The sequence below is a fragment of the Pristis pectinata genome, chromosome 11, assembly GCF_009764475.1.
Source record: "Pristis pectinata isolate sPriPec2 chromosome 11, sPriPec2.1.pri, whole genome shotgun sequence".
Classification (NCBI taxonomy): domain Eukaryota; kingdom Metazoa; phylum Chordata; class Chondrichthyes; order Rhinopristiformes; family Pristidae; genus Pristis; species Pristis pectinata.
The window spans coordinates 637,428-650,801 of NC_067415.1; the positions used below are offsets into that span (position 1 = coordinate 637,428).

General features: G+C 54.3%; 1 protein-coding gene across 1 annotated transcript in view; it reads left to right on the forward strand.

Annotated features, from left to right (window-relative positions):
• Positions 1 to 13,374, forward strand: part of LOC127576103 (dynein heavy chain domain-containing protein 1) — a 94,076-nt gene that overhangs the window by 73,291 nt on the left and 7,411 nt on the right. Inside the window, exons 26-31 of the mRNA XM_052026488.1 lie at positions 6,355 to 7,323; positions 10,043 to 10,217; positions 10,599 to 10,769; positions 11,125 to 11,329; positions 12,436 to 12,527; positions 12,813 to 12,956. Of these exons, the coding sequence (XP_051882448.1) occupies positions 6,355 to 7,323; positions 10,043 to 10,217; positions 10,599 to 10,769; positions 11,125 to 11,329; positions 12,436 to 12,527; positions 12,813 to 12,956 (1,756 nt within the window). The remainder of the gene's footprint in view (positions 1 to 6,354; positions 7,324 to 10,042; positions 10,218 to 10,598; positions 10,770 to 11,124; positions 11,330 to 12,435; positions 12,528 to 12,812; positions 12,957 to 13,374) is intronic.

Consider the following 13,374-nt stretch of genomic DNA (forward strand, 5'->3'; position numbering starts at 1 on the left):
ACCTTTCTCTCCCTCGATCAGGAGAAGGCGTTCGACAGGGTGGATCACGAATACATGGTTGGAACTCTGCGCGCGTTTGGCCTCGGGCCGCATTTTGCAGCCCGCATCCAGCTGCTGTACACCGCCGCAGAGAGCCTCATCAAGGTAAGTGGGTTTTTGACGGCACCCATTCGCTTTGGGAGAGGGGTGCGTCAGGGGTGCCCCATGTCAGGGCAGTTGTACTCAGTCTGCGTGGAACCGTTCCTGCGCCTTCTTTGGAAGCGGCTTACGGGTCTGGTCCTGCGCGAGCCGGCGATGGAGGTCGTCCTCTCGGCTTACGCCGACGACGTCCTCCTCGCGGTCACCAACCCGGCGGACCTGCGGAGGATGCGAGAGTGCCAGCGGGTCTACTCGGCCGCGTCCTCCGCCAGAGTCAACTGGGCGAAGTGTTCGGGTCTGCTGGTGGGGACGTGGCGGGCGGACTCCCTGCCGGAGGAGTTGCAGCCCTTCGAGTGGAGCACCTCGCACCTCCTCTACCTGGGGGTCTACCTGTCCCCGGCCGAGGGGTCCTGGCCGGCGAACTGGCAGGAGTTGGGGGCGAAAGTCTCCGCCCGGTTGGGGCGCTGGGTGGGGCTGCTCCGGGCGATCTCGTACCAGGGCAGGGCACTGGTCATCAACCAGCTGGTGGCCTCCATGCTGTGGTACCGGCTGGCCACGCTGGTGCCACCCAACGTCTTCGTCGCCACCACCCAGAGGAGGTTGACAGACTTTTTCTGGGGCGGCTGGAGACACTGGGTCTCTGCAGCGGTCCTAAGTCTGCCATTGGAGGAGGGAGACCTATCGCTGGTGTGCGTGCGCACCCAGCTGGCAGCCCTCCGCCTCTGGCACTGCAAAGATACCTGTATACAGAGCACCCCCTGCGGTGGCATGAGCTGGCCACCTATTTCCTCCGCCGGGGACGCTGCCTCCGGGAGGGGGCGCGTCTCCCAGTGGTGGCCGTATGCCGTGCCATTCCATAGGAACTGCCCGGGTTCTACCGAGATCTGATGCAGGTGTGGGGCGTGGTGTCATGCGGTGAGCGCATGGCCCCTCCCCTCCCGTCACGGGGGCTGCCGGGGGGGTCCCTGCCGTGCTGGCCCCTGCACTGCCGGAATTGCTGGTTGGGCCCAGGGCCCAACGTCTGTCTCGGGAGGCAGCCCAGCACAACCTGAGCTGCCTGGGGAACATGCTGACGGTGCCGTTCCATGAGGCGCTTATTGTACGGGCTGCTCCTGCACACCTTTCACTTCCTAGCCCTGGTCTGCCAGCCGGACACGCCGTGGCGGGCCGTGTTACTGGCGGGCAGAGAGGGGGGTCCCCGATGGAGGTCTCTATACGAGGGAGTCCTCCCGCTGTACGTCGGGGACCTGGGATGGCGGGTGCTGCACCGGGCGGTACTGTGCAACTGATTCTTAAGCCGCCTGTCACTTCTGCGGTCGGGAGGAGACAGTGTACCACGTGTATGCAGAATGCAAGAGACTGCAGCCCCTCTTTGCGTATCTGAGGGGGCTGCTGCTTACGTTCTGGCTGCACTTCAGCTCGACGCTGTTGGTACACGGCCACCCGGTGCGGCGCGGGGCTGAGCATGCGGGAGATCTCCTGGTGGGTCTTCTGATGGGCCCGGCCAAGCTGGCCATCCACGGGACGCGGCGGCGGGCGGCCGATGGTCCTGGCCCGTCTGCCTGCCTGCCCGTCTTCGTGCTTACATGTGCGCGCGGGTGTCTTTGGAGAGGGAGCACGCAGTCTCCGCGGGCACCTTGGCTGAGTTCCTCGCTCGGTGGGCTCCTCGAGAGATAGCGTGCGTCGTGGATGATACCAACACAATTTTGATATGAAATATTGAGTGTTGCGGTACCGGGCGTAGCGACGTATGTGTGCTCTCGCGGTGTCAGTTTACAGTAATCTCTGAAGTTCTGATCCTTTCTGTATTAGATGTGTACATTCGTTATTTGTAGTCTTTTGTAGTGCTTTTATACAAAAAAAAGTGGCGGTGCTGAGGGAGGGTGATGTTTGGGATTTGTACCATTTCTTTTCTGTTCTTTCAAGGGGTGTGGGCTTCACAGCTGAGCCAGCATCTAATCGCCCATCCCTGATTGCCCCTGAGAAGGTGGTGGGGAGCTGCCTTGTTGAACCGCTGCAGTCCTTGAGGTGTGGGTACAGCCACAGTGCTGTTGGGGAGGGAGTTGCAGGATTTTGACCCAGCGACAGTGAAGGAACAGCGATATATTTCGAGGTCAGGATGGTGTGTGGCTCGGAGGGCAACTCCCAGGGGGTGGTGTTCCCCGGGCTTTTGCTGCCCTGGTCCTTCTGGCTGGGAGAGGTGGTGGGTTTGGAAGGTGCTGTCTGAGGAGTCTCGGTGAGTTGCTGCAGTGCCTCCTGTAGATGGTCCACACTGCTGCTGCTGTGTGTGGGTGGTGAGTGGGTGACTGGCTGTGGAGGGGGTGCCTATCCAGTGGGCTGCCATGTCCTGGATGGTGTCGAGCTTCCTGAGTGTTGTTGAAGCTGCACTCACCCAGGCAAGTGGGGAGTGTTCCCTCCTGACTTGAGCCGTGTAGACGGTGGACAGACCTTGGGGAGGTGATTTACTCACCACAGGATCCCCAGCCCCTGACCTACTCTTGTAGCTGCATTGTGTATATGGAGACACCAGGGACTGCAGACGCTGGAATCTGGAGCAAGACACAATCTGCTGGAGGATCTCAGTGGGTTGAGCAGCATCTGTGGGGGAAAGGAATTGTCAACATTTCAGGCAGGTTTCAATTCAAAACATCAACAATTCATTTCCCCCCACAGATGATGCTCGACCCACTGAGTTCCTCCAGCAGATTGTGTACACCATAGAACACTACAGCACAGAAAACAGGCCATTCAGCCCTTCAAGTCTGTGCTGAAACTTTATACGTGTGCACAGCTACTGCAGTTCAGTTTCTGGTCAATGGTAACCCCAGGATATTGACAGTGGGGGAGTCAGTGATGGCAACGCCGATGAATGTCAGGGATGTAGCTGGATTGTCTCCAGTTGGATATCGGTACTGCCTGGCACCCAGGACACTACCCTGAGGAACTCCTGCAGCAATGTCCTGTCCTGTTGGTGGGCTTTGCACTGTGTTCAGGGGATCTGTACTGTGTTTGTGAGATTTATCCCGTGTTTGTGGGATTTATCCCACATTTGTGGGATCTGTATCATGTCTGTGGGATTTGTACCATGTTTGGAAGTTCTGTACCGTATTTGTGGGATTTTTACCGAGTTCCAGGGACCTGTACTGTATTCAGGGGATCTGCACTGTGTTTGTGGGATGTTTGTGGGATCTGTACCATATTTGTAGGATTTAGAATATAGACCAGTACAGCACAGTACAGGCCCTTCGGCCCAGCATGTTGTGCCGACCTATATAAACCTACTCCATGATCAATCGAACCCTTCCCTCCCACACAGCCCATAACCCTCCATTTTTCTTACATCCCTGTGCCTGTCTAAGAGTCTTTTAAATGTCCCTGTTGTATCAGCCTCTACCACCACCGCCAGCAGTGCGTTCCAGGAACCCACCACTCTGCGTGTGAAGAACCTACCTCTGACATCTCCCCTAAACTTTCCTCCTCTGGCCTTAAACTGATGTCCTCTGGTATTGGCCATTGCCGCCCTGGGGAAAAGCTGCTGGCTGTCCGCTCTATCTATGCCCCTCATAATCTTATACACCTCTATCAAGTCGCTTCTCATCCTCCTTCTCTCCAAAGAGAAAAGCCCTAACTCGCTCAACCTTTCCTTATAAGACCTGTTCTCTAATCCAGGCAGCATCCTGGTGAATCTCCTCTGCACCCTCTCTAAAGTTTCCATAACCTTCCTATAATGAGGTGACCAGAACCGAACATAATACTCTAAGGATGGTGTAACCAAAGTTTTATAGAGCTGCCACATTACCTTGCGACTCTTGAACTCAATCCCCCGACTAATGAAGGCCAGCACACCATACACCTTCTTAACCACCCTATCAACTTGCGTGGCAACCTTGAGGGATCAATGGACTTGGACCCCAAGATCCCTCTGTTTCTCCGCACTGCTAAGAATCCTGCCATTAAACTTGTATTCTGCGTTCAAGTTCGATCATCCAAAGTGTTTCACTTCACACTTCTCCAGACTGAACTCCATCTGCCACTTCTCCGCCCAGCTCTGCATCCTGTCTATATCCCGTTGGACCCTACGACAATCTACTACACTATCTGCAACATGTCCAACCTTCAAGTCATCTGCAAACTTACTAACCCACCCTTCCACTTCCTCATCCAAGTCATGTATAAAAATCACAAAGACCAGGGGGTCCCAGAACAGATCCCTGCGGAACGCCACTGGTCACCGACCTCCAGGCAGAATACGCTCCATCTACAACCACCCACTGCCTTCTGTGGAGAAGTCAATTCTGAATCCACACAGAAAATTTTCCATGGATCCCATGCCTAATGACTTTCTGGATGAGCCTACCATGGGGAACCTTGTCAAACTCCTTACTAAAGTCCATATACACCACATCCACTGCACTACCTTCATCAATTTGTTTTGCCACCTCCTCAAAAAACTCAGTTAGGCTTGTGAGGCACGACCTGCCCTTCACAAAGCCATGCTGACTATCCCTAATAAGACTATGCTTCTCCAACTGCTCATAAATCCTGTCCCTAAGAATCCTCACCAATAGTTTGCCCACCAGTGATGTGAAACTCACTGGTCAATAATTCCCAGGATTATCCCTATTACCTTTCTTGAACAAGGGAACATTTGCCATCCTCCAATCTTCTGGTACCACCCCTGTGGCCAGGGAGGAGGCAAAGATAATTGTCAATACCCCAGCAATCTCTTCCCTCGCCTTCTGTAGTAACCTGGGGTATATCCCGTCTGGCCCTGGGAACTTATCTACCCTAATGTTTTTCAGAAGCTCCAACACTACCTCTTTGTTAACCTCGACATGATGCAACACATTAGCCCGTTCTACATTGACCTCACGTTTGTCAAAGTCCCTCTCCCTGTTGAACACTGAAGCAAAGTATTCATTAAGGACCTCCCCTACCTCCTCTGCCTACAGGCACATGTTTCCCCCTTTACCCCTGAGCGGTCCTTCCCTCACTCTAGTCATCCTCTTGTTCTTCACATATATATAGAACGCCTTGGGGTTTTCCTTAATCCTACTCGTCAAGGCCGCCTTATATCCCCTTCTAGCTCTCCTAACTCCCTTCTTAAGCTTCTTCCTGGCTACCTTATAATTCTCAAGTGGTCTGATTTTTGCATCCAAAACCTTAAGTTTGCTTCCTTCTTCCTCTTGGCTAAACGTTCCACCTCTCTTGTCAACCACGGTTCCTTCACCCTCCCATCCGTTCCCTGTCTCAGTGGGACAAACCTATCCATAACCCCATGCAAGTGGTCCCTGAAGAACCTCCACATTTCTGCTGTGCATTCCCCTGAGAACATCTGTTCCCAATTTACGCTCCTAAGTTCCCTCCTAATACTGTCTTAATTAGCCCTCCCCCAATTAAAAACTTTCCCATATCATCTGCTTCAATCCCTGTGGTAAAGTCAGGGAGTTGTGGTCACTATCCCTGAAATGTTTGCCCACCAAGAGGTCTGTCACCTGACCAGCTTCATTGCCTCGTACCAGGTCCAGAATAGCCTCTCCTCCAATCAGCCTGTCCACATACTATGTCAGGAATCCTTCCGGGGCACAGTTAACAAATTCTGCCCCACCTAAACCTTTTGCCAATCAATACTAGGGAAGTTGAAGTCTCCCATGACAACAACAACTCTTGTTATTTTTGTACCTTTCCAAATTCTGCCTCCCGATCTGCTCCTCAGTGTCCCGGTGACTATTTGGGGTGGGGGGGGGAGGGGTTCTGTAGAATACTCCCAATAGAGTGATCGCTTCCTTCCTGTTTCTGACCTCCACCCACACTGACTCATTGGACGATCCCTCCAGGACGTCCTCCCTTTCTGCAGCTGTGATACTGTCCCTGATCAGCAAAGCCACTCGCCCCCCCCCCCCACTTCTTTTTCCTCCCCCCCATCCCTTTTGAAACATATAAACTCCAGAACATAAAGCAGCCAATCCTGCCCTTGCGACAGCCAAGTCTCTGTCATGGCCACAACATCGTAATTCCACGTACCGATCCGTGCTCTGAGTTCATCACCCTTGTTCTTAACACTTCTGGCATTTAAAGTAAACATTGGTACCGCGTTCAGGAGATCTGTCCTGAGTTCGGGGGGTTTGTTTACCACCTGTACAGTGCTTGCTGGCTGTGTCTCTGGTCCCAGGGCCAGCACTGACCACTGACGTCTTCACATTGCCCCACTGTCAGGAGGAGCTCATGGACAAAGTGATTCAGACGGCCACCAGCCTCCTCAATGATCAGTCCATCCGAGAGGCTGCACTGCAGAACCAGAGAGCCAAGATGGAGATCCGCAGCCAGCTCAATGCGCTGAACAAACCGAGTGCGGCGATGGAAAACCCGTACGTGGTGATCTCAAACATCGGCTCCGAGATGTACTGGGCACTCGTCCACATCTCACGGCTCAGCAACTTCTACTACTTCTCCAAACTCAGCTTCATGAAGGTGGTGAGAGCCGCTCTCTCCAGCCGCAGTCTGGGTGTTTACCATCAGCTGCCCAGCACCGGGAGCTCCAAGGACCACTACATGGACCTGATGGACTACCTGATCTGCAGGATCTACAACCACTTCCACTGGTGCATGTTCGTCAGCCACGCCAGGCTCTACCGATTCCTGGTGGCCATTGGCCACATGAAGGTGGTCAACACGGTCACAAAGGTGGAGTGGGAACTGTTCCTGCGGGGGATTCAGGACCTGAAGCTCGACAGCTCGCTGCAGAACTCTCCGCACGTCCGCCCGGCCTGGGTCAGCGAGCAGGTCTGGCAGAGCTGCGCTGTCCTGGAACTGTTGCCCGCCTTTCACAACCTGCGAGACTCCCTAGTCAAACATGGCAGCCAGTGGCAGGAGTACCTGCGGCTCTCCTGCACAGTGATTGGCTCCATCCCCTGCCCGGGCTTTGGCCAGCTCAGCACCTTCCAGAAAGCCATCCTGTGGCGCTTCTTCCAGCCCAACATGCTGAGTGTGGTCATGAACGACGTGGTGACCTGTGAGCTGGGAGGGACCCTGATCAGGGACCTGTGGCTGACCATTCCTTCCATCTACAACTACAGCTACCCACGGGTGCCTGTCATGTTCCTCATGCCCCGGGGCAGCTCGGTCAATCTCTCCACCCACCCCCTCTACTGGATCGAGCAGGTGGCAGCCGAGCAGCGCATGCAGGTGAGTGCTCCACTGGAGAGCAGGACGAGGTTCCAAGCGACGGTCAGCGCCGGCCGAGTGTGGCGCCAGGGTCAACGCCACCCCTTGCCCTGGCTTTGTCCTGAATCCCAACCACCCCTCACCTGTCTCCCTGCAGCCAGCCCGTCTGTTCCTTGCTGCCTTCACAGCTGGGCCAGTCAGTCTGTCCCTTCTGAGGAAGCCTCTGGACCTGAAACCTCCACTGTTCCTCTCTCCCCGGCTGCTGCCCGACCTGCTGAGCGTTTTATTTCACATTTCCAGCATCTGTGGTGTTTTTTGATTTTCAGTCCATACTTTCTGCCGCCCGAGTTTCCCACCACTTCTCTCTGTTCACAGCACAACCCTCACCACCCACCACACCCCTCGCCACCCACCACACTCCTCTCTGTTCAAACAGGACCTGGATCTGTCACCACCCCTCGCCACCCACCTCACTGCCCAGCTGTGTGTTGTCCACAAATGTGGCCTCCTCCTGCTCCCGGTTCTTGTAGAGGTGCTTTTCAGAAAATATTAGGACAGGTAAGTCCCCGGAGCCTGACAGGATATTCCCCAGGCTGCTATGCGAGGTGAGGGAGGAGATTGCTGAACCATTGGTTAGGATCTTTGAGCCCTCATTGTCCACGGGGATGGTACCGGAGGATTGGAGGGTGGCAAATGTTGTCCCCTTATTCAAAAAAGGTAGTAGGGATAGTCCAGGGAATTACAGACCAGTGAGCCTTACATCTGTGGTGGGTAAGCTGTTGGAAAGGATTCTTAGAGATAGGATCTATGGGCATTTAGAGAATCATGGTCTGATCAGGGACAGCCAGCATGGCTTTGTGAAGGGAAGATCTTGCCTCACTAACCTGATAGGGTTCTTTGAGGAGGTGACCGGACAGATTGATGAGGGTAGTACAGTGGATGTGGTCTACATGGATTTTAGTAAGGCATTTGACAAGGTTCCACATGGTAGGCTTCTTCAGAAGGCCAGAGGGCATGGGATCCAGGGAAGCTTGGCTGTGTGGATTCAGAATTGGCTTGCCTGTAGAAAGCAGAAGGTTTTGATGGAGGGACTGCATTCAGATTGGAGGGCTGTGACTAGTGGTGTCCCACAAGGATCGGTTCTGGGACCTCTGCTTTTCATGATTTTTATTAATGACTTGGATGAGGGGGTAGAAGAGTGGGTTGGCAAGTTTGCAGATGACACAAAGATGGGTGGTGTTCTGCATAGTACAGAGAATTGTCGAAGATTGCAGAGGGACATTGATAGGATGCAGAGCTGGGCTGAGAAGTGGCAGATGGAGTTCAATCCGGAGAAGTGTGAGGTGGTACACTTTGGAAGGACAAACTCCAAGGTGGAGTACAAGGTAAATGGCAGGATTCTGGGCAGTGTGGAGGAGCAGAGGGATCTGGGGGTTCATATCCACAGATCCCTAAAAGTTGCCTCACAGGTGGATAGGGTAATTAAGAAAACTTAAGGGATGTTAGCTTTCATAAGTCGTGGGATCGAGTTTAAGAGCCGCGAGGTAATAATGCAGCTCTAGACCACACTGAGAGTACTGTGTCCAGTTCTGGTCGTCTCATTATAGGAAGGATGTGGAGGCATTGGAGAGGGTGCAGAGATTTACCAGGATGCTGCCTGGATTAGAGAGTATGGATTATGAGGAGAGACTAAGGGAGCTGGGGCTTTACTCTTTGGAGAGAAGGAGGATGAGGGGAGACATGATAGAGGTGTACAAAATATTAAGAGGAATAGATAGAGTGGACAGCCAGCACCTCTTTCCCAGGGCACCAATGCTCAATACAAGAGGGCATGGCTTTAAAGTAATGGGTGGGAAGTTCAAGGGAGATATCAGAGGAAGGTTTTTTACCCAGAGAGTGGTTGGGCATGGGCTGCCTGAGGTGGTGATGGAGGCAGGTACAAGAGATTACTAGATAAGCATATGGAGGAATTTAAAATAGGGGGATATGTGGGAGGAAGGGGTTAGATAGTCTTAGGTGAGGTTTAAAGGTCAGCACAACATTGTGGGCTGAAGGGCCTGCATTGTGCTGTACTTTCTATGATTCTTTGAGAACCTGGACCTGGACCCTTCCCATCTCAACTTGCTGACGAGTTTCCTGAAATTCCTCCATCCAATTTCACCTGGTCACTGTCTCTGCTCCTCCCCTCCTCCCGAACTGGCTGCATCCTCACCCAGCTCCCTGATCGGCCTCCTGCCTCTGCCCCCGCCCTCTCATCTGACCACAGGACTCGGGCTGCCACATCTCTCTCCTTGTCCGTCGGACGTCCAATGCTAGAGGAACTCAGCAGGTCGGGCAGCTTCTATGGAGGGAGACCAACGTGTGTCACTCCCCTCAGCGGTCCAGACACTGCCTGACCCCATCCCGAGGGTTGAGAAGTTCTGAGGTAGATTCCTTCCATGGTGAAGCAAACCTGCGGGCAGGAAGGTCACGATTCCTTCCGTCTCTGCCAGACACAATTAGATTTAAAGGGTGTCTGGACAGGTACGTAGGGAGGGTGTAGAGGGACACATGCGGGCAATGGGACTAGGGCAGACATCAGGGTTGGCAGGGACAAGGTGGGCTGAAGGGCCTGAGTCTGTGGTTCTCAGCCTCTGGGGGGAGTGGGGGGGGGCTAACGTGCAGAGGGTGAAGCTGGTGTCGATCAAGAGCCAAGCTCCCACAGCGTTGGGAAGTTCACTGGTGACCTTGTCTGTTCCAGAACAAAGTCCGCATCATTTCACTGGGATCAGAAAATCAAACGGAAGAGATTCTGCAGGAATTGAAGGCAGCTGTGAGCAAAGGGCGTTGGCTGGTGTTAAACAACTGTCACCTTCTGGGGCACTGGGACAAACGCCTGGTCAGTCAGCTCACTCAACTCATCACCACCTTCGAAAGTGAGTTCCAGCTCCTGCAAACCCAACAGTCGGCAAACTCCCTGGTGTGGCACTGTGTCTAAACCCGGGGGGGGCACAGGTTCAGGGGAAGAGGAGATGTGAGGGGGAGTTACAGGGTGGTGGAGGCAGTGACTCTCCCTGCACCATCCTGTCACACACTCCTGGGGTCAGACACAGGGTGAGGCTCCCTCCGCACCGTCCTGTCACACACTCCTGGGGTCAGACACAGGGTGAAGATCCCTCCACACCGTCCCATCACACACTCCCGGGACAGTAGTGCCCTAGTCTGAATGATTAGACAGATTTTGAAGCATCACCGACTGATACTGTATTGTGCTGTAGGTTTTCTATGTTTCTATGATACAACTTTCCTTCTTTAAGTTCCTGCGTCCACTGAGGCTGCTCCTGTCACAACTCTGAGGGAGGACGATCCCTGCAAAGAAGATTCAGGGAAACCTGTCCCAACTGTGCTGACGGAATCCGGACAGAGAATCCACTTGGACTTCCGGCTGTGGCTCACTTGCCGGAATGAAGCTGATTGCTCCATGCCCGGTGAGTGTGTCTGTCTGGAGGGGGGACTCCAGCAGGGAACCTGACCACGGGGGCCAGAGGTGGAGGTTGGGCAGGCGGGCGTGGTGAATCGAAGTGACTGATAAACTGGGGGATGGTCTGGCACTGACCGCACCCGGGGTCTGGGGCGGGTCCGGCACTGACCACGCCCGGGGTCTGGCATGGTCTGGTACCGGCCCACCCATCAGGTGCCACAGGGTGTGGTCAGTGTTGGGACCTCTAGCTCTGGATGAGGTTTGGGGTGGGGATGGTGAAAGCACCTGTAACCTCTGGGTTCAAGACCCCGTGTCCGAGGTTTGAACTTGGGACCTGTGACCTGCCTGACCTTGTGCTGTAGGAGTGATCCGTCGGCACGTGGAGAAGCTGGTGATCGAGACTCCTTCGATGCTGCAGAGTACCCTGAAACGTACATACACCCAGGCACAGACGGAGTGCGGGGACCTGACACACCTGGGACCCCTGACCGTGCTCACTGCGCTGCACTCCATCCTGCTCCACCGCCAGCACTACAGCCACTGGGCCCAGGCTCGCTCCTACCGCTGGTGAGTCCCTCACACAGACTGGGACCCCCGTCCCCGTTACTGCATGTGGAATTGGTGGGAGACAGAAGGGGCTGGGGTCAGTGAGGCTGCGGAGATCGCCCACGGGAGGTCCCTGACCAGCTAACGGGTGACGGTGAAAGGACGAGGGGCTGGAATTCAGCCTCTGTGACATTAGGGCAGGTTCAAACACCACCAAAGGCCAGTCCCCTCCCTCCCTCAGTCACAGCCGTACTGCACAGAAACAGGCCCTTCAGCCCATCACTTCCATGCTAACTTCCATACCCATCTATTCTAATGGCATTTGCCTTAACCTTCCTTTCCAGATTTCAGCCTTTGTGTTACAATTTGTGTGTCTCCACCTTCATCCTCCCCTCCCCGGCTCCATCTGCCCGACGATCCCCCCCCCCCCCCCCCCCCACAGTCCACCAATCACCTACTGGCCCGTCTCATCCCTCCCCTCTCCACTCCATCCTGATGCAGGGTTTGGACCCGAAGTGTCAACAGTTCCTCTCCCCACAGATGCTGCTCGACCTGCTCAGTTCCTCCAGCAGATTGTGTGTTCCCCTCTTACACGATCAACATCAGCCTTCTCCAACTCAAGTCCTTAACTTAGGGACCAATCTCATTGCTTTCCATAACTACCTTGGAACTTAGAGTTGTAGTCACTGTAAAATGTTTCCCCAACACTTCCACCACCCGCCCGTTTCATTTCCGAAGGCCGAGTGATGCCCCATCTCCTAATAAGATTCTCTACACATTCTCTCAAAAAACCATTGGACACACTTCACAAATTCTGCCCGTCTCAGCCCCTGGGATTTCACCCAGGCAATCCCAATCAGTATTGGGAAAATTAACCGCCTCACTCCTGTGCCCCTATTGCTCTTACACTCTCCTGGGATTTGCTGACGTATTTGATGCAGCAATCCTGACAGATCCCATTAGTGAAGTTCATAGTGGGGGAGAGGAGTGGGAGGTGAAGAAACTGAGTCAGTCGGTGTCACATTAGCCGTCTGTAATGGAGAGGGTGGGGGTCTGTTTGGGCTCAGACAGGAGGAAGGGTCCACCATGTTTTGGAGCGAGTTCAACTTGTTTGTCTTCTGTGACAGGACGCAGGCCGACCTCTTCGCTGCCCTCAACATTCAGAGGAACCTGCAAGCAACGTGGGGTGACACTGAGGTTCTGCTCGAGCACCTAGTAGGTGAGAAAAACTCCTATGTTGGGTGTTCCTTTCACCACCACGGAGGACCCGACCACGCGAGGGATGTCCAGACTGGAGTTATCTGTGCAATGTGTGCACAGCAAGATCCCACAAACTGTACCCCAACAACGAGCATGTGAGCCACAATCACGTTGTCTGAGGGCCCAATATCACCCAGGTCACTGGGAGAAGCTCCAGTTCTTGAATTTGGCCTGAACAAGACTCTGGATCCGGCCAGAGTTGGACTACCATTAATTACCCCCCCCCTCTCTCTCTCTGCAACAGTGGCTGTGTATCAGGGTCACGTGCTGGACAAAGAGGATGAGGTGGCCCTGCGGAGCATCATCAACCATTGTGTAAGGACAAGCAGCCAAGCCAGTGCTAACAAAGGGATTCGCAGCCTCATCATCCATCTCACCAGCTCCACAGGTACGAAACCCTCCATCCTTCAGTCCCAGCTCACTCTTCCCTCCACTCCCCCCCACCCCCCCCGCCCCCTTCCCACTGGCCAAAAACATTCCATCTGGCCCCAGTGTGGACGAGGACCTTGGCTCAGAGCCTGTTCCTGTGCTTCATGAATCTATGGCTCAAGGATCTGCAGATGCTGGAAACACTCAGCAGGTCGAGCAGCGTCTGTGGAGAGTGGATGGTTCAAGGCTAAGAAACTTTCTTCAAAAATGGAAGGAGTTAGAAATGGAACATGTGAGAGGGTGGCGAGGCCTGACTGTGGGCAGGTGGAGAGTGAGAGGGTTCACGTGGTGCTGGATCCGACTGACTTTCTCCCCCCCCCCCCCCCAGACGCTGCCTGAACCATTGAGACTTTCTGCCCTTCCCTGGGTTTCAACCA